At 49.3% G+C, this 20,802-nt stretch overlaps 1 protein-coding gene across 1 annotated transcript in view; it reads right to left on the reverse strand.

The window, feature by feature from the left end:
- CENPK (centromere protein K) overlaps positions 1–20,802 on the reverse strand; it is a 471,484-nt gene that overhangs the window by 335,441 nt on the left and 115,241 nt on the right. Inside the window, exon 5 of the mRNA XM_078675154.1 lies at positions 13,787–13,859. Within this exon, the coding sequence (XP_078531280.1) occupies positions 13,787–13,859 (73 nt within the window). The remainder of the gene's footprint in view (positions 1–13,786; positions 13,860–20,802) is intronic.

Here is a 20,802-nt window from a genome sequence, read left to right on the forward strand (position 1 = left end):
GGAGGCCCCCGGATCAACCCGAGTCCTACAGGCCAATATCATTATTGAATACCGAAGCGAAAATACTGGAGAAAGCGCTGGCCAATCGCCTCCTCCCGTACATTACTGATCTTGTCCACCAGGACCAAGCCGGATTCATGCCCCATAGAGCAACGAGACACAATATTAGGCGCGCACAGGTGGTAGTGGAGGCAGCCCGGGCGGCAGGGATTCCTGCGGCTCTTCTGTTGGCTGATATAGATAAGGCCTTCGACTCGGTGAGTTGGGTCTACCTCCGTGCGCTTGTGTCCCGCCTGAATCTGGGGCCCCGATTCTTGTCTTACCTACAACTACTATACACAGATCTCACAGCATCGGTGAGAGTGGCTGGGGCAGTGTCTGATTCATTCCCTATAGGTCGAGGCACCAGACAAGGCTGTCCCCTATCGCCATATCTATTTGCTCTGGCGATGGAGCCGCTGGCGGCGTGGGTCCGAATGGACGCACAGTTGCGTGGCGTCGAGTGGAGAGCGGGACCCTCTGATAGAATTGCACTCTATGCTGACGATGTCCTCTTTTTTCTTACGGATCTGAACAGATCGGGGCCGCGGGTCCTCGACATCATGCGAATCTTTGGGGAGGTGTCGGGCCTTCACCTGAACAAGCGTAAGTCAGTGCTATGGGTGCTGGGGGAGCGCCGCGGCCTGGGGTCCTGGGCGGCGTCGCTGCAAGAGGCGGCAGGAGGCTTCAAATACTTAGGTGTGTTCCTTACAGATCTGCACGGGGTCTCCTGGGCGCGCAATGTTGTCCCTGTATGGGAGCGTATCAGGTCAGACATGACTACATGGTCCCGCATGCCCCTGAACGTATACGGCCGCTCGGCCATCTTCAAAATGGTGGCCCTCCCACGCCTCTTGTACCAACTACAAAACCACCCGTACCCTATCCCACAGCAGTGGTTCAAGCAGGTAAATTCGGCACTTGGTAATTTTATCTGGGCTGGGGGAGTGGCAAGAGTGGCACTCCGCACGTGTTTCCTATCCACGTATTGTGGTGGTTTAGCAACATCAGACATCCTGTCCTATTATCAAGCTTCCCACCTATTGATACTGAACGAATGGCGGTACGGAGACCGAGGCGATCCTGCCTATGCCCTGGAGAGATATCTAATGGACCCCGACACGCTCCACGTCATACTGTACTCTGCAGCTAAGAGGAGGAGGCTCCCAGTGGTCACTCAAATAGTTTTTCAAATATGGCGCGGAGCACTCCGCCCCATGGGGTGGTGGAACAGGCTAACAAGGGAAACCCCATTGTGGCAGAATGGGTAACTGCCGGCATTGCTGTCCCTGCGGGGGTTTGGTGGCTGGGACGCGATTGGCATCTCGGCCATTGGCCACATTGTCAAGGGCACGACTCTTAAGTCGTTCCAGGAGCTACAAGTAGAGTACGACATGCCCCGGAGCCAATTCTTTAGATACTTGCAATCACACCCGCCCTGAAGGGCCTAGACTCCTTGCCCGAATTTAGCCCCCTGGAAGCAAAGGTATTCATGGGAGAACTGGAAAGTAAAAAGATATCTTCTATCTACCAAACACTAGTTACACACTGCTCAACTTCCCTAGACACTCTGCGGGCCAAATGGGAGAACGACCTGGATGCGTTTGAGGAAGAAGACTGGAGAGAGGCACTTGAGGCTCCAAGAGGAGCGGCCATTGCGGTACGCCTGCGATTCATTCAATTTAAATATCTACACAGGGCCTATTATATCAGGGAACGACTGTGGAGAGCTGACATGATTGTGTCCCCTGATTGTTTGAGATGTGGCAGAGAGATGGGCACTTTTCTGCATACAGTGTGGGAGTGCGATGGTCTACGGAGGTTTTGGTCGGGAGTGTGGGACTGCTTGTCGGAAGTGTTGGGCTGGGAACTCCCCCGCACGCCACAATTGGGCCTCCTCCATATACTGGAACGGGTTGGGGGAAATATCTACAAACGCCACTTGTTATTGTTGGGCCTCACGGTGGCCAAGAGAGACGTGGCCCGAGCCTGGAAAGATCCCAGGGCCCCCCTGTTGGGAGTGTGGAAAAGGGGACTGGACTTCTACATGGGGCTGGAGCGCCCAATCTTTGAGGCCAGGGGCTGCCCCAGGAAACACTATAAGATTTGGAAGCGGTGGGCGGATTATAGAGGATTGTGGCTGGAACCGCCGACTGATGGGGAACCTGAGGACAGACATTTGGACATTGAACCCGGGTAATGAGGAATACACACTAAATGTTTATTTGTTACTAAGCCTGTTACTTATGGACCATCAAGTGGCTGTGCAGGAGGTGGAAGGGGGGACTTCGGGTGGGGGGAAGGGGGGGAGAGGGGAGGGGGACATTGGGTAGTTACCCCCACATCAATGGTTGTTTGAATTGCCTGCAATGTACTTGACATTTTCATGCTCACAGCTCCTTCGGTTTCCGAGGGGCTGTGCATACTATGTACCCTTTTCAACAACACAATAAAATTTTGTTCTGAAAAAAAAAAAACAGCTAAACACTAGGCAAAAAGTTGGGGTAACCATATAGTCAGATATCCACCTTCCTACACACCTAACATTGAGGATTTCAAAAACTGAACTCTAACATCTATAACAAGGTTGAAGTTGGAAGTGCAGCGACTGGAGCACAAGATATCAGTGTGTTAGAGGTTCTGTCTCTTTCTGAGGGAGATGATTAAAACACAACACTTTTTGAGCAATGACAGTTTGGACAATACTTCTTAGATCCATGTGGAGGTACACACGGCGTCCAAGATTCCTATTAGGGAACCACTCATTTGCATACTTTAAAATGTTAACCTCGGGGGGCGTGGCCAAGATGGCGGCGGAGTAGGACGTGCTTTTGTGTCCCTCCGGCGCCTGGCCGTTCTTAGCGTTGTAAAAGCACCCTTTCGGAGCCCGGCTCCCGACGTCTGCACGCCTCTACCTCTCCCTGAGGCGGCGAGCTCTGTTCCTGACGCCCGACTGTCGACAGGGCGGCGAACCGGGAGCTGCTTTGGACGCGGCCTGCGAACTGTGCCCGGACCGTGGGCGAGGTGGCCTCCGGCTGTGCAAGGGCCGGTTGCGGAGCCCTTCTGAATGTGACACCTGGCCGGGGTTTCCCTGGGATCACGTCGGCATCCCGCGAGGTGAGCGGTGCCCGGAGCGGAACCGAGCGGCGCTTTGAGGCGGTGTCCCGATGGTGACCGGAGTCCTGAGTGCCCGGCGGGGGAGGAGGGCAGCCTGCGGCTCGGCGGACTACGCGAGAACGCGGCTTCTGGGCCTACGCGGCCCGACGTTGCTGAGCAGAGGAGCGGAGGGGGAGAGGATCTGGGGCCCGATTTGCACAGCAGTAGTTACCGGAGGTGACAGCTGGAGGACACAGAGGCGGCCCGGCCCATACAAGGCCTGCCGAGGTTCGGAGCGGCCGCCTGGACTTGGGCACCGCGTCCTTCCTGTCAACGGGAGTTTGAGCCAAATCTGACCATTCTGGAGCGTGAAGGGTCTCCCCCGGCTCAGCGGACCTGTGCATGGTGGAGCTGGGTTACCCATCAAGGGACCGGACCTTTGGGGCCTACGGAGGCTTTCTCCACGAGTACTGGTGAGGCGAGCTACTCCTCCACCCTGCGCTGTCTCGCCTTACGCCCCGGCCCTACCTACTGTCTGACCGGCTATCAGCCGGCTCCACGTGGTGCCCCCCTTTCTCTTTGCAAAAGACTGGCAGTAACGGCCCCGCTGCGCTGTGGGACCGAGCTTGGAGGCCCCGAAGTGAAGTAAGGCACATGTGACTGATCTGAGGCCTGGTGGACCACGTGCGTGCCCGGGCCCGGTTGCGAGAGCGGTGCAGCGGCCTTCCCTTGCCACGGGAGCGTCCTGCAGAAGAGGGGCCTACTCAGCTCGAGCATGGCGACGGCTAGGGTGAAGAAAGACAAGCCGGGCAAGGACGGAATACCGAAAAGCGCGGCACAGACCGTGTCCCCGATGGCGAACAAATCTCCGGGTCGGGGCCTGGCGGAAGAACCTGCGACCAAAGCCTTCATGTTGGAACTCTTTGCAGCCATCAAGGAGGACATTGCAGGACTGCACACGCAGCTGGCCGCGGACCTGAGGGAGGTCCGAAGAGACGTGGACGACATAGGAGAGCGGGTGGCCACGCTGGAAGAGCACGACCTTGGGACAGGGGGCGATATCCACCAGCTCCAGCAAGACGTAATTCGGCTCACCGAGCAGGACCTCGACCTTCAGGCACATGCGGAGGATTTGGAGAACCGGTCCCGTCGCAACAATATTCGGATCAGAGCGGTGCCGTGGAAGGGTGAGGGATCGGACCTACGGGAGTACGTCGAGGTCCTCTTTAAACAGGTCCTACAAGACGAGGAGATCTCGGACATTCGTATGGACAGAGTGCATCGGGTGGGGCTACCCAAGGGAGCGAAGGCACCGCCGCCGGACATCCTTGTCTGGGTGCATGATTTTCAATTGAAGGAACGCATCCTCAAGATGGCACGAGACGCCGTCCCTCTGCAGTTCCGTGGGCACAATCCAGTGCTATATCAGGACCTGGCGGCATCGACACTGTAGAAGCGCAGGGACTTCAAACCAGTCACGTCCTACCTGCGGGAGCACAGCATAGCGTACAAGTGGGGTCATCCGTTCCGACTTATTTTTCGCTGGCAGAACAAACTGGTGCAGATGCCCTCACTCACGGCTGCCATGTACCTCCTAGGTATAGAACGCACGGAGACGGAGACTGCGGGCTGGGGCGATACCCCCAGGCGGCGAAGACGCTAGACGGATTGGCAGACAGTGGGACGCCCTACACCCAAGAAAGGGCCTGATCCCTCAGTGTGCCTCCAGGAGAGGGGCGCTGCTGTGGCCTCCATGGCCCTGGTCACGGAGGCAGTTCCGGATGCTGTCTCGGAGGTGCCGTGAGGCCCGGGAGGGTACATTGCAGGCGTCGGAGGGGGCATCCCCTGAAGGTACTCTAGTATGTCCTGCTGTATGAGTGAGTCCCGTATCGGGAACTGGAAGACTGTGGACTGGTACCTATTCCCCTTGCCTTTGTGGCCTGTATTACGAACCTTCGTACCTCACTCTGTTCTTTCTCTACTCCTGTTTGGTTCTGTTGTAGGGGGGTTCAGTATGTGTGCTGGGGGAAGGGGGAGGTGGGTGGAGGGGGGGGACTCCGCATCAAACCTATGCCGCTTGTGTGTATATATGCATTTCCGCTCCTTTCCCTTATGCCGGGGGGTATGCGTGCTGAACATGTGGGAGGGATTCGCTTAGCTATGGACTCGGCCTGGGGCACATTCGCTGCTGATCTTGTTGGACTGGGATGGCTAAGGAGCTGAAAGTGGTGAGCCTCAATGTTCGGGGGCTCAACAACCCAGTGAAACGCTCTGCGGTCATATCGCTCCTTGAACAAACGGGGGGTGATGTATGTCACCTGCAGGAAACGCATCTCCTGGATAAGGATGAGCGTCGAATGCGGGATAAGAGATTCCCCCTTCAGCTATGGTCATCGGGCCCGGCTAAGAAGAACGGAGTTGCCCTCCTCTTCAGCGCCCGGATGCGATGTAAGATCTTGGCCCACCTGGTAGACATACGGGGGAGATTTCTGGCGGTGCGGGTGCAGTGGGGGGATGCGAACTTTACCATCGCCTCCATGTACGCGCCGAACACACAGCAGGAGCCTTTTCTGCGCGCAGCTCTGGCCCAGGTCCTTGCTTCCCCTGATGCTTTCCTCTTGGTGGGTGGGGACTTTAACCTTGTAATGAATGAGACCCTCGATAGATCGGCAAATAGACTGCACAACACGGGGACCTGGTCGAAAGAAGGGAAGCAGTGGTTGGTAGATGGCGGTTTGCATGATGTATGGCGGCTACAACACCCCCAGGAGCGCGACTACACATATTATTCGGCTGCACACCAGACATATGCGCGATTGGACCACTTTCTGGCTTCTTCTGCCCTGCTGCCCCACCTCCATGACGCGGATATTGCCCCCCGTTCCCTCTCAGACCATGCGCCCCTCACGGTCACGTTTACCCTAAGCGGCACACGCCCTCTCTCAGCTGGCTGGCGACTACGCGACTCCATGCTCCGCGCTGACTCGGTAGTGGAAAAGATCAGGGACACTGTCACCCATTACTTTGCCGAGAACCCCATTGGAGAGACGGCGATAGCATCTATTTGGGAGGCGCTGAAACTGGTGGTATGGGGGGACTTCATCGCTTTAGCAGCCACGTACTCTAAGATTCGGCGAGATAAGAGGGAGGAGCTGGAGGGAGAGGTGCGAGGCTTGGAGTCCATCCACAAATGTACCGGGACTCGCAGGGTTTGGAGAGAGCTTGAAACTAAGCGGTGCATGCTGAAACATTTGGATCTCGATAGGGCAGAATACGCGCTTCTGCGCTTGCGTCATAAGTTCTACTTGAGCGGGGAGAAAGGGGGCAAAATGCTGGCACATCGCTTGCGGGCCAAGGCCCAATCTCAGGCCATCACCGACATCCGTGACCACCAATGTGTGTCGCACACCACCGACTCTGAGATCGTGGCGGCCTTTCGCCGTTTTTACCAGACCTTGTACACGAAGGAGGGTACATCGCCCGTAGAGTGCGACCGGTACATTGAGGCGGCTGGCATTACCCCCTTATTGGGGAATGCTGTCGAGGACCTGAACGCGGAGATCCGCGTGGAGGAGGTTATCTCCGCCATTGCCAGGCTTAAGTTAGCTAAATCCCCTGGGCCTGATGGCTTCTCAGCACTTTTTTATAAAACCTTTTGTCGGGAACTGGCTCCGTTTCTGACCCGCCTGTTTAATTCATTCCTGGACACTGGCGCAGTCAGGCCCTCCATGTCTGATGCTGCCATAACGGTCATACTTAAACCTGGCAAAGACCCCGCTGATTGTAGTTCCTATCGGCCAATCTCTCTCCTTAATATTGACGCCAAGCTCTTCGCGGGCATTCTTGCGGCGCGGCTCAGCCCCCTTATGGATGGCGTGGTTGAACCGGACCAGTCGGGCTTTGTTCCTACCCGCCAAGGTGGTGACAACTCCAAGAGATTACTGCACCTACTGGATGGGGTCCTCCTATCCATCGATGCGGAGAAGGCCTTTGACAGGGTCGAGTGGGGATTCCTTTTCCGAGTGCTACAGGCGTATGGCCTCAAAGGTAATTTCTTGCGCTGGGTTCAGGCCCTGTATGTGTCCCCGAAGGCGGTAGTGCGGGTCAATAGTTGTAGATCGGTTCCATTCTCCGTCACCAGAGGGACGCGGCAGGGGTGCCCCCTCTCGCCGCTCCTATTTGCATTTTATATGGAGCCTTTCGCCCAGCGTGTCAGATCCCACCCTGACATTGTGGGCATTAAATTTGGAGCCGACGAACACAAAATAAGTCTGTATGCCGATGATGTTATTCTGGCACTGCAGGACCCCACTCCTTCTCTGCGCTGCCTCTCCGCGGAAATTCGGGCTTTCCATGACGCGGCTGGCTTTAAGGTTAACTTTACTAAATCTGAAATCCTAAACATTTCTGTCCCACCGGAGGAGGTGGCTGAATTACAGCGGGACTTTGACTTCCGATGGGTGCAATCTGACATCACGTATCTGGGCCTCCGTCTAGCGCCGACTGTGCCCCGGACGCTTTCCTTGAATTACACTAATCTGATAGAGCAGACTACCAAATCTATCTCTGCATGGTCGCGCCTTAACCTGTCGTGGTTTGGCAGGTTGGCGGCTATTAAAATGACTCTTCTGCCCAGAATACTATACGTCTTTCAGATGCTCCCCCTCACACCACCGAAAGGAGCTCTGAAGAAGCTCCAGGGCTTGTTGAATAGGTTTTTCTGGTACAACAAGCGTCGCCGCGCAGCGTTTGCGACAACCACACTCCCGAAAGCGGCTGGCGGTTTGGGCTTCCCTCATCTCATGGCCTATTTTCAAGCCACCTGCCTACGTTGTGTGGTTGAATGGAATAGGCCGGAATCGAGTAAACACTGGTTGTTCATGGACCAGACCGTGGCGGGTTGCAATATCTGGCGGGAACTCTGGTTGCCTCGCAAAGATAGGGCATGGGGACTATACTCCTCGCCAGTGACGTCACCAACACTTAAAGCCTGGGATCAACTAGCGCTTCGTAAGGGCTGGACGACCTTTCCCTCACCCATGACACCGATCGTGGACAATCCCGCCTTCCCTCCTGGCCTTGCATCGCCAGTCTTCCACCGCTGGCGAGAGAAGGATTGTAAAAGAATGTGTATGCTTTTTGATCTCGAGGGACTCGTCCCCTTCTCGGAGCTGCGATCTGAACATTCCCTACTGGATATGTCGGATTGTTTTGCCTATGCACAGGTTACACACTGGGTGACACAGCCGGCCAATTTGGCATTAATGTTGCGCCCCCTCACGACTTTCGAGCAATGGCCCCTGCGTAAAAAGAATGATCGGAGCCTTATCTCTGAGCTATATGCCATGATTTTGCGTGACCCACGGAGGCAGCGAACAAAAGCGCAGGTGCGTTGGGAGGTGGAGCTGGGGCGACCACTCTCGCAGAAGGAGTGGGAGCAGGTGTTCTATCGCGCACATCACACGACAGCTAACACAGCAGGTACGGAGTCGGCCTACAAACTGGCGACGTACTGGTACTATACACCACCGCGCGTTGCGTCCTGGGACAAGGCCAAATCTAGTCTCTGCTGGAGAGGGTGCGGTATGTCGGGCACTCTCTTGCATTTGTTATGGCACTGCCCCAAGCTGGAACGATATTGGAAAACGGTGCTCGATGAACTAGATGCTGCATTTCAAATCACGCTGCCCAGACTCCCTGAGCACACACTGCTAGGCCTCCCATCCCCTACTTGTTTCCCTTTGCGCACGCCACTAGGACGACAAATTGCAATGGGACTGCTGGCCGCGCGACAGGTCCTGCTAGCGCGCTGGGGCTCCCCGGATGTTCCGGATATGCGTGATTGGTTGATGCGCTTATGGCATACCCTGGCGATGGAACGTCTTTCCTTAGACATAGATGGCAGAGGGTCCGAATACGCTGCCTTGTGGGCTCCATTTTTGCGACTTCTGTCCAAGGAGTTTAGAGAAGTTACATGCCCAAAGTACCTTCAGGTCCTACGATTTATTCCCCTAGATCCGATGGGTGCTGTGCCAGGACCCTAGCTTTTAGGGATGGATCTGCCTGGATCAGAGCGATGGGTGTGATGCATCTCCCTGGGCTGATGGTTGATGCGGAGGGGGGGCATGGGGGGGTTTTGACTAGGGGGGGATGGGAGGGGGGGGCGGGAAGTGTATCTATCGTTTCTCTACTGTGTTCTTGCTGGTTTTCTCTTTTATGAAAATTGCAGACCCCGCTATGCCGGTGGGGAGTGCCTTTGGCTTTTGCTACGCAAGACCGCCCTCCGGGTTGTAGGTCCGAATGCTGTGTTTAATCACTACTTGCTTACGCCCTGCCGGCGAGTCGATGTAGGCAGCTGGGCTGTGTATGATGCTAACTGGCCACATAATAAAATGTTTGATTCTAAAATGTTAACCTCAAATACGGCGCCATTCATGAAAGGATTAAAACTAAAACGACTGTGCTGTTCTAACTGCTTGCACTGTATTATTTTTCTAACAATTAACAAACAGTTGACAAACAAAAAGAAAATGAAACATAACCCCCCTCTACAATAGATGGACTGAGTATAAATACAGTGCCTCATGCACATGGACTTCTGATTTTACTCAGTGCAGAACATTAGTTTGTATGCCTACTTGCATTTTCTGATGTAAACTATCTAGTATATCTCAAACAAACATCGCCCTAGCATCAATGAGTGCATGATACTCCTGGTCTGCAACTTAAATGTCTTATGGTGGGAGGACGGGTGAACTAGAACTCTAGGAAAGAGGATTATAATTGTAGAACTGGGAGAGCCTTTGCAGAGAGCTGCTGCAGCAAAGAGAGACTTGAAATTCAGGGGCAAGTAGCTCCATATTTTTCAAGATTTTAGCTGTTCAACACAGAGGTGGAGGAAGCGAGAAGGTACATATGGTGAAAGAAACAAGAGTTGCTTGAGAAGATCTCTGAGGCTTCCTTCTGTTATCTTGCCAAACTTCATATGGTCTGGGAGGGCAGGACTTAAAATTACACGCATCTCCAATCAACCTCGGACCTTTTGGTCAGTTAAACAGCAGGAGAGGCTGCCTGCTCTCGTTATGTATTATTTCTAAATAAGTGCTATGTGATTTTGGGCATCATATATAGCCAGGGAGTTCAGAGGAATTACATTTAATACTTTCATGGAGAGTTCTTTTCTGACCTTCTTCCCCACCTTACTTTGATGCTACTATAGGGCAGGTATTTATGTACTTCTGCTTAAATTAGATTAATTCATATTGTATCTTGATGACAATGTTTTGGTGACTAAACAATTGCTCTTGAAGTGGCCACATAAAAAATGTATTTTACACTCAACCTCCCCCACTCCAGCAAGCCTAGGCACATGGAGTGTTCAAGGTGCTTGGTGCTTTTTTATTGGAAAGGGAAGGGAACAAGCATGGTTGACCACATCACTCCTTGAGTTTCACAAGAAGTTGAAGACGTAGCTTTGTGAATACCACCCCCGCCCGCGGCGAGGCTAGACCCACAACTGTTCAGTGCCAGGATGCCTTTCCAGGTTACAGTGTGCTCTACAAATTCTAAGATCACACAAAATCACCCTCTGCGACTCTCATTAGACCAGACCTCTGATACGTTTCTGGAGACTTGGTGTTTCTTTATTGCTGGTGGCAATCAATCTCTTCTAATCGGCTTTAGATTGGCATCTGTTATACATACATGTTTCATACAAATCATACAAATGCAAATGTAAATGCCAGCCTTTGTAAAGCGCACAGCTACCTCCGACGGAGGTGTCCCGGCGCTGGGGGGGGCATCGGGAAGATTAAGCAAGCTATTGCCCAGAGTCACATGGTGCAGGGCTAACCTGCTGCCGGAGCCGGGGAATCGAACCGTGAACCCTGTGGTCCGGAGTCAGGCACCCTGGCCGCTGCACCACACCTCTTCCACACTTACAACTAGAAAGTATGCTTTTAGCACTAGAAGTTGCAAATTGCTCATACTTTAGGCGGAGTTAGGAAAATCTTATAATGAGGATATATATAGGTAGAAATATGCTATATAATACAAATACATATAATTTGGACAATACGCTCCACTAGTAATTTTTGCATCAAGTGATTGTGCCTGCCACATAAGCTCTTGCATCAGAGATTGTGAGTTAAGAGTGACAATAGCAAGAAGGGAATGGGGATTCCAAAGCATCAGGGTCTGTAAAGAAAATATTAAGATACGGTTTGCACAGATTTGCTATCCACATTAATCAAGCTTTGCCTGAATTCCTAAGTCATTCTCACTTTTCTGTTGTCTTCAACTGATTTCAGAGCAATAAAGAAAACATGACACTATTGGTCATCGAAGTTGTGATCAATAGATTGTACTTGATCTGTGAAATTTACAATCTTGCTGTCCTGGAATGGATACATTTGGATTCTGATTAGAAACAGAATCACTTTATTTGAGAAAATGGTTTTCTTTCTAACTATCCACAGGAACCTAGGATTGTTAAGGCAACAAGGAAGCTACAGTCTCCCTCAGCAACTCAAACCAATGACTTCCCATTTCTCCTTCTCTTTATGGCACTCTGGTGGGGTTGGAAGGAGAAGGGTTATATCGGAAATCATTTAAAACAGTGGCAAACATAAACAGAGACAGATTGGTTCTAAATAGTAGGCAAAATGGTTGTGTCTCGTGTTTTAGAATAAATCTGCCTGCTGTTCCACCAAAGACAGTGCCCAAAACTGATCTTCTGCAAGTACAAACCAATATCCTTAAGCTGCAACAGGCCACAGGGAAAGACTAATTGAAACAGTGATATAACGTACCATTGAAAACAGTTAGACAAAGTGATCTACTCAATTTACTTTATAGTCCAAAGGCAAAGCTTGAAGTGCAAATTCAAACCCATTCTGCATCTGAAGACAGTGAAGAAATGAAGAAATTAAAAAAAAATTGCAATGTTCACTTTGCATTAGAGTTATCCCCAACTTCATCTACAAAACTGGATATGTGCCTTCAATCACAATCTGATCACAAAGAATCATCAAAGATTTCTACAATTTGAGATAAGGAAACATCACTATCAACATAAGGTACTCCCTTTTGGACTCAAATCAGGTAGCGTATTTTCTCAAACTATATAACAGTAAAACCAGCACACTTAAGAAACATATTTCCATCCATCCTAGACTGCATATCTGGCTAATGAAACCCACTAGATGTTAAAGAGATAACAGGATTTTTACAATAAAGCTTCTCTTTTTAAATCTCTGGTGCTCCCAATAAACTATCCAAAATCAGCACCAACTCTGTGTTGCCGTTGGAGAAGTTGCTGGGTCTATCTAGCAACTCAGTTTCTCACAGCCAAGCAAGTCCCATATCTGTTTGGCAATGCTGAGTTGGTACAATGAAAAGTCCATGACACCAAGCATGCAGTGCAACCAACTCAAGGACAACAGGGAGAAAAAAGCTCAGGCTTTGCTGAGGTCGCTCTGCAGTCTCTGTTCTGAAGAAGCCTTCGGAAGAACTGCTTGGCAGGAGAGCTGTTCTGTCAGGAACTATCATCGTAAACTATTGTGACTTCCACTGGATGCAACTTTCTCTTCCCTCCCAATCCAGAGAAATTACTGCAAGTGAAATTGTTAAGACTATTACATATATCAGACCATCCTCTCATTTATCTGATCAGATACCTGCCACCCTTCTAAAACACCCAAGACAACCCATGCCCTTAACTGGACAATTCATATCAACATTTCATCTCATCAGAACACGACGTCATCTTTTGCTCTCTTAAAATAGGAGTGGTAACCTTGTACTTTAACATCAGAAGTTGATCTTTAAAGTCTAATTAATGTTCATCCTGTAACAAATCTCCCAAGTTTAGCAAAAGTACTGGAATGTTGTATAGCTTCCAACTTACGAAAAGAGAGCAAAACAATTAGCAGTAGTCTTTTGGATCCTTCCTCTCTCTGTCAGGAAGTGCCTAACGGCGTACTTCTATTCTCAACTCTTTTTAAACTTTTCATGAAACCACTGATAATGCTTTCCAAACACAAACATCTTGTTTAATCTCTAAACAGATTACACATATTTATGGCAATAAGTCTTCTCCTGTGAGGACATATTCCCTTTTAGGGCAGACTCGCAATCATTTATGTCATTTCACCACACAAAACGAAACCCACACAAAACTGAGTACCTACTCTTCTCTAAGCCCCAAAACCCAGAAAGTAGCCGAATCGCGATGCAATCATGGTAGACACAATCAATGTACTGGACTGCAAAGCTAGCATCATTGAATGCACAAAATCACTGGCCTGCACACTAGATAAAAATCAGATCTCACACGCACAAGTAAGCACCATAACAAAGAAGGCTAAATACCAACTTAAACATCTTCAATGGGTTAAACAGCTAATAAAAGAGCCAGACTTTAAAACAGTGGTACAACTGTTAGTGATGTGGAAACTAGACTAAGAAAATGCTCTACTACAAACTGTAACCAAGTTGTATCAAAAACGTTTGAAGGTAGCCCTGCACAGCACAGCTGGACTGGTATAGGGAGTTATATGATTCTAACACACCACTCTATTTCTTATTTCTCATACGAGGCTTCCTACTGAAGCTTTGAGCATATTAATAAAAATGTTTAAAAAAATCTTACTCTCTGGCTCTTTTTTCTGCCATTGGGTGCACTCTGCCATTAGAGATTTCACTTGCATCATCAACAAAAACAACTAAAAAAAATAAAGGAAGAAAAAAGAATGCATCAGTATTAACTCATTTTTGAAAGTGCAAAGTTGCCTTAGGGAGTCCAATTTGGGGAGGCTTCTAAACAAATTATAACAATATTCATGCATTTTTTTAATTTTCAGAACGTCCTATAAGGATGACAAACTACAATGCATCTGCTAATTTAGACCACATTACTATTATTTGAATATGAATAAACAATGTATGATGGTATAAATTTAAAAAAATAAATCTATCCAGAATAAATCCAGCATGGAAGTGCATTGCAGCAAAAATGAAGCTCACATCATTTATTGCACCTTTTTTTTTTTTAGAAGGACCAGATGGCCAATATAATAGTGCATGGGGTTTACCAAAGGTCTACAGCAATATGCACCGACAAGTCCGAAGGATAGAAAAGAAAAACATGTATTCTAAGGCAAACCTAGGTGTGGGAAAATTCCTTTATAGTATTAAATCCCATCTCCTCCCACCTGGGATTTCCACACAAGATCCGGGCTGCTATCTCTCTTGTACTGTCTAAACTTGATTACGCCAATGGCCTCTACCACAGATCCTTTTTATCAACTATGAAAAGACTACAACAGATTCAGATCTCTGCTGCCAGGCTACTACTCCTACATGTAAAGCCACAAGCCCTCATCTCCCCTGCCTTGAGGACCCTACATTGGTTACCGGTTCACAAAAGATCCACATTCAAGCTGCTTTGTCTCACTCACAAAGCAATAAATGGAACTGGGCCGCTTTTCATCAGGAATAAAATCACCAAATACAGTCAACCAAGAAATCTCTGCTCCAGATTGGCACCTTGCCTTATAATTCCACCATACAAGACAAAAAAACACAGGTGGCACATTTTTCTCTGTTCAAGCAGCCAAACTTTGGAGCTCACTACCCCAAAACATAAAATCTACGGATAACTATCTTGTCTTCAGAAAACTACTCAAGAGTTGGGTCTTCCCTACATAACCACCATACTCAAACACAAATGTACAGCATATCCCTGTGTATACAAGCACTTCACCTGGTCATATTTATGTATCTAGATATGTGTATTTCTTTGTAGAAATATGTCTGATAATTATGTTTATAAATATATAGATATTGTTTAGGTCTGCTTAACAAATGTAGACGTTACTTATGTTTTTTTTATTGTATGCTTTTATCACTGCATAGTTTTCATATAAGGTATTTGATTAGATTCATATGGTTCTCTGTTTATTTATCTATCACAATATGTACATTGTATCATAATTATCTACAATTTCTTCACTATTAAATTATTGACAAGACAAAAAAAACACACAAATAAATTAAAATAAAGTATAGCAACACTTGCAAGAGTTCATTACATACAACTTAAATATTGATATATTACCTTCCCTGTACATGTATACCTTCCATGAACGTATATATCTATGTATTTATTACTTTACTCCAACCGTAAAAAGAAACTGAGTCCCTCCAATGCACTACTCTATGTTTCACCCTGTACCCCTCTCAATATATTCTCTAGCTCCATTCTCCGACTAATCCCAAACCTCGTTCTGCTACTATGATCTCCAAATACCACCTTTCTAGACTCTTGCCTCCTCTATCCCTCCTTGCATCACCTCAAAGCTCATTTTATTACTAAGATCTCCCAAACAACCATTTCTAAACCTTTCCCATTTGTTCAATTTAATATTTACGTTATCACTTTTTGTCTTTCTACGTAATAAATTGGGCAATTTGGAATTTTCAGAAATTACAAATTGGCGCAATCAGATTATCTTCATAGGTGCTCAATTTATTGTAACATAATCTGTAAAGTAATAAAACCGCCAATTTTTGATCCTTCATCGCGTTTCTGATAACTGTTCTCATTTAAGAAAGTTTGAAGCAGTTAATTTATTTAAGACACCTGATAACGAAAAAATAAACATGGGCCTTAATTGTTGTCAATGAATTGTTAAAAATGTAAACTACAGATTTTTATTTTTTTTAAACAATTATGGTAGACAATATGCCTGGAATCAAAGATAATGCTGTCAAGGACAGGGTTTCAAGAAAATCATCAACAATTACACTGAAGAATGAGACCGTTTCCACACTAGATTTTGATTATAAAACTAGAAGGCTGCTTTCCACTAAATCGAGTTTTATCTCTGAGAAATCTGTCCAAAATGCAGGGACTTTAGAACAAACCGCGTACCTAGTAGGCATTCGCTGCTCTTTCTACATATGACATCTAAAATCTCGTATACTTTCTGACATTAATGCACAGCACTATTCCCTGCGAAAAGCTGAATGTTTAGGCAATATGGTGCTTGTTATGATACTAATCCTATAAATCTTTGTAGTTCTCTGCTTCAGGAACCTTAAAAAGCACTGGTCAATACAAAAGGTCTTGCCTTTGGGAACTATTATCCGTCCCCCGCACCATTTTATAGGCACTCGCCTACAAAAAGTCAGTTACTTTTTTTTCTTCTTTTTATTTACTGATCTGTGTTGGATTGGTAATCAAAAAATTGGAGAAAAAAAACCAAAAAGTTTGTTGCTTTTTGTTTTTAGGTGAGATAGAGGAAAGTTACATGGAGGGCGCAGGTGGAAAAGGAAGCAATATGGTAGGCGAAGCAATATAGGACACAAATGCATCAAAGAGGGCGAGAGGGCAGAAGCAACATGGAGGGCACAAGTGGGGGAAGCAACGTAGGGATGGGGAAGCCACATGGACAAGAGTGGAATGTAAAGCACGGAGAACGAGAGAAGAATGAGAGAAGCACGTAGGCTAGAGAATGAAACTAATCAGGGGAAGCACATAGGTGAAAAAGGAACACAGCGGAGAAGCACACATGGCTGAGCACAACACTGAGGGAGTGGGCGAGAAGCACATGTTCAAGAGAGAGCAACTCAGAGTGCAGTGGAACGGGGAAATACCAGTACACGAGGGAAACAGCTAGAAAACACATGCATTGTTGTGGAGTGTTTAACCAAACAAATAAAAGGGTGCTTCAAAAGTGTACATATATACTCCAGGGGAGAGGCAAACACAATAAGAGGAAGTAAAAGCCCACACAAGTTAGCGAATAAAAAGCAAGAATGTGAGTGACAATAAAGCCAACCAATGGTAAGCAATGGGTGGTTCTAAACAATTGTAGGATGGCAATGGGTCTTTTCAACAAGCTTGCAGTGTCTTGCAAGATCTAATGATTCCCCAATTCTTCTCAGCTACCATAAGAGATTAAAATGCATTATTGATCCCCATATTGTACAATCTGTCTGGGATTTAAAAAACAACATAGTCAGGGTTTGTGCTGTTTCTTCAGGGTGTACAAATGGCCTTCTTGGAATAATAAAATATTAAAATAAGACATTTCCTGCTGCAGAAAACATACCAATAATATAATATGCTAGTTAATATACTTCCTAAACACTGAAACTGAATGTGCGAGTGCCGCCTTGGAAACTCGAACGCGCAGAATTGCTGACATTGAGCGTTCTCTTCGGTGGCGAATAGATCTAACCAAGGCTCTCTCCACTGTTGAAAGAGACCTTGCACCACCTCCGAGTGAAGACGCCATTCGTGATCCATCATGCACCTGCGGCTGAGTTCATCCACCCTGGCGTTCAGACAACCTGCCAGGTGTTGAACCACCAAGGAAATGCCTTGACGTTTCAGCCATGTCAAGAGGAGGAGGGCCTCCTGACATAGGGTCCACGGCCCCACCCCGCCCTGTTTGTTGCAATACCACATGGCGGTGGTGTTGGCCGTGAACACACGCACTACTTTTCCCCGGACAGAGGGAAGGAATGCCTTTAGTACAAGACGAATTGCCTGGAGCTCCAGAAGGTTGATTGGAAGCCCGGACTCCGCGGGAGACCAGAGTCCTCTGATCTCCGCCTCCCCCATGTGGCCGTCCCATCCCAGAAAGAAGGCATCCGCCACCATTGTGTATTCTAGTTAGAGAGGGACCTGCCACTGACCCAATCCTGGTTTGTGAGCCACCACTGCAGTTGTTGAGCGGAGCCCTCCGAGATCGGGACGTAATCAGACAGATTCCCCTGATGCTGCGCCCACTGGAACTTCAGGTCCCACTGCAGACCCCGCATATGCCACCTGGCATGATTGATCAGCAGGATGCTGGAGGCCATGAGGTCAGCAGCCTCAGGGTCATTCTGACCGAAACCCGGGACAAGGGCTGAAAGATTGGAATCATAGCCTGAATGTTCCATACTCGCTGTTCGAGAGGATAGACCCGAAAAAGCGTTGTGTCCAGAACTGCTCCGATGAAGAGGAGCTTCTGAGAGGGAATCGGGTGCGGCTTTGGCACATTGATGGAGAACGCTAGCTGATGCAGGAGGTTGGCCATAGTCTGGAGGTGGGAAACGACTGCCTGGGGCGAGCCCGCTGACAACAGCCAGTCGTCGAGATAGGGGAAGACTGAAACCCCTGATCTGCGCAGATGAGCTGCGACCACCGCCATCACTTTCGTGAACTCCCGAGGGGCGCTGGTAAGGCCAAAGGGGAGCATGGTAAACTGAAAGTCCTCGTGGCCTACCGTGAACCGCAGGTAACACCGGTGGGCCGGCAGGACGGGGATGTGAAAATAAGCGTCCTGCAAGTCCAACGCTACCAACCAGTCTTGCAGGTCGAGGGCAGACAAGACTTGAGCAAGTGTCAACATCTTGAACTTCTCCTTCCGGAGGAAGCGAGTGACGTCCCTGAGGTCCAAAATAGGACGCAGGCCCTTGTCCTTCTTCGGAACCAGAAAGTAGTGGGAGTAACAGCTACGACCTACTTCTGGGACAGGAACGCGCTTGATGGCTCCCTTGGCCAAGAGAGTCATAACTTCCTGCTAAAGAAGAGCCAGATGATCCTCCGACATGCGGTGGTAACGAGGTGGCATGGCTGGGGGCATGCCTCGAAGGGGAGGGAGTAGCCCCTTTGGACTATCTGCAAAACCCACCTGTCCAAAGTGATGGTGCGCCAGTGGGGGAGGTGATGGCAAATCCTGCCGCCCACTGGCGTTAGATGGGCCTGGAAGGTCTGACTAGGAGGGTTTGGAGGCTGCTGCCCGCTGGCGCCCTGAACCACAACGCTGGTTCCCTGTAGCCACGAAAGGGGCAAAAAGCAGACTGCACCGGACGGAAGGAGAGGCCCAAGGACTTGGCCATAGCCCTTGAGTCATTGAAGCGCTCTAGGGCGTTGTCTGCTTTTTTGCCAAAAAGGCGACAGCCATCAAAGGGCATTTCCATCAAGGTGTTCTCGACATCCCCCGAAAATCCAGTAGACCTCATCGAGGCGTAGTGACGGAGCGCTACTGACGTTGAAATGGTCCTGCCCAGAGAGTCGGCGGTGTCCAGCACACAACAAATCGTAAACTGTGCTGCATCTCTCCCAGCATAAACAGCCTGGGAGAGCAATGCCCGGGCCTCCTTGGGACACTGACACAGCACTTGCGCCACCGTATCCCACACAGAGTGCGAATAACGGCCGTAGAACATGCGGTGTTTACGGACCGCAGCCCTAAGCTGGCAGAAGAGAACATTTTCTTCCCAAGATGGTCCAGCTTCTTGGATTCCCTTTCGGTGGAGCGGTAGGGAAGGCGCTTTTGGAGGTGGAGGCTTGGACCATCAAGCTCTCCGGGGTGGGGTGTTGGGAGAGGAAAGTGGGGTTGCCCGGAGCCGGGCGGTGGCGTCGGGCGAACACCCTGTCCACGGGAGCACCCGTGTTGGGCCTGGACGAGGCTCCGAAGAGCTCGCCGCCGGTTGAAGCACCTCAGTCAGGAGGTTAGTCCTGACCACCACTGTAGGAAGCTCGAGGTTTAGTGCCTTGGCCGCACTACGAAACACCACAGCGTATGACGCTCCCTCCTCCGTAGCCACAGTAGGAGGAGACAACATGCCATGGTCGGGTGAAGTGTCAAGACCACTGGCATCCCCCAGCAATCCCCATGTCAGCAATTCTGCGCGTTGGAGTTTTCAAGGCGCATTAACTCGGCGACGCTTTTCGTCGTGAGTGGAGTTGCGTTCTGTTGTACGCCTTTCTGCCTATACCACTTCTGCCCAGAGTGCTGAAGAAGATCAGGCGCGACCGGGCCCAAGTCATTCTTGTGGCTCCAGATTGGGCATAAAGAGTCTGGTATCCCAAGCTGCTCAATATGGCCATCGATCCTCCGATCAGACCGCCTCTTCGGGAGGATCGTCTGTTGCAGCAGCAGGGCATGGTCCTCCACCCGAACCTGTCCAGTCTACACCTCATTGTGTGGAGATTGAGCGGTGGCAGTTGACGACTTTCAACCTGCCTCCTGAAGTTTGTGATGTAATCTTGGCAGCTAGGCATCCCTCCACAAAGACGGTATACGACTGCAGGTGGAACAAATTTGTGGCATGGTGCACAGCAAAGGCTGTGGATCCCCTTTCCGAAGTACTCTTGTTCCTTCTCTCTTTAGCCCAGCAGGGCTTTGCTCTGGGGCCTATCAAGGGCTACCTTTCTGCCATCTCAGCTTTTCTTCGGCTGCCAGATCAGCCGACTCTCTTCAAGTCCCCGGTAGTGAACCGTTTCTTGAAAGGCTTAACACACCTTTTCCCCCCAATTCCATTTGTTATGCTTCAGTGGGACTTGAATCTTGTGCTGACTTATTTGATGTGCGCTCCCTTTGTGCAGCTTCATAACTGTCCTTTACATCTCTTGATTCTCAAGACTGCTTTCCTGGTAGTGATCACTTCTGCTAGACGAGTGAGTGAGCTCCAGGCCATTTCCTCCAAACCTCCTTTCCTGTCTGTCCATCCGGACAAGGTGGTTCTCAGAACAAGTCCATCCTTTTTTTTCCTAAGGTGGTCACTGCCTTCCACATCGGGCAGACCATTACTTTGCCCACCTTCTTTCCGTTTCCGCATCCTTCAAAGGAAGAAGAGAGGCTCCACCGTCTGGACCCAAAGCGT

Source organism: Lissotriton helveticus, chromosome 2_1, assembly GCF_964261635.1.
Source record: "Lissotriton helveticus chromosome 2_1, aLisHel1.1, whole genome shotgun sequence".
NCBI classification, from domain to species: Eukaryota; Metazoa; Chordata; class Amphibia; order Caudata; family Salamandridae; genus Lissotriton; species Lissotriton helveticus.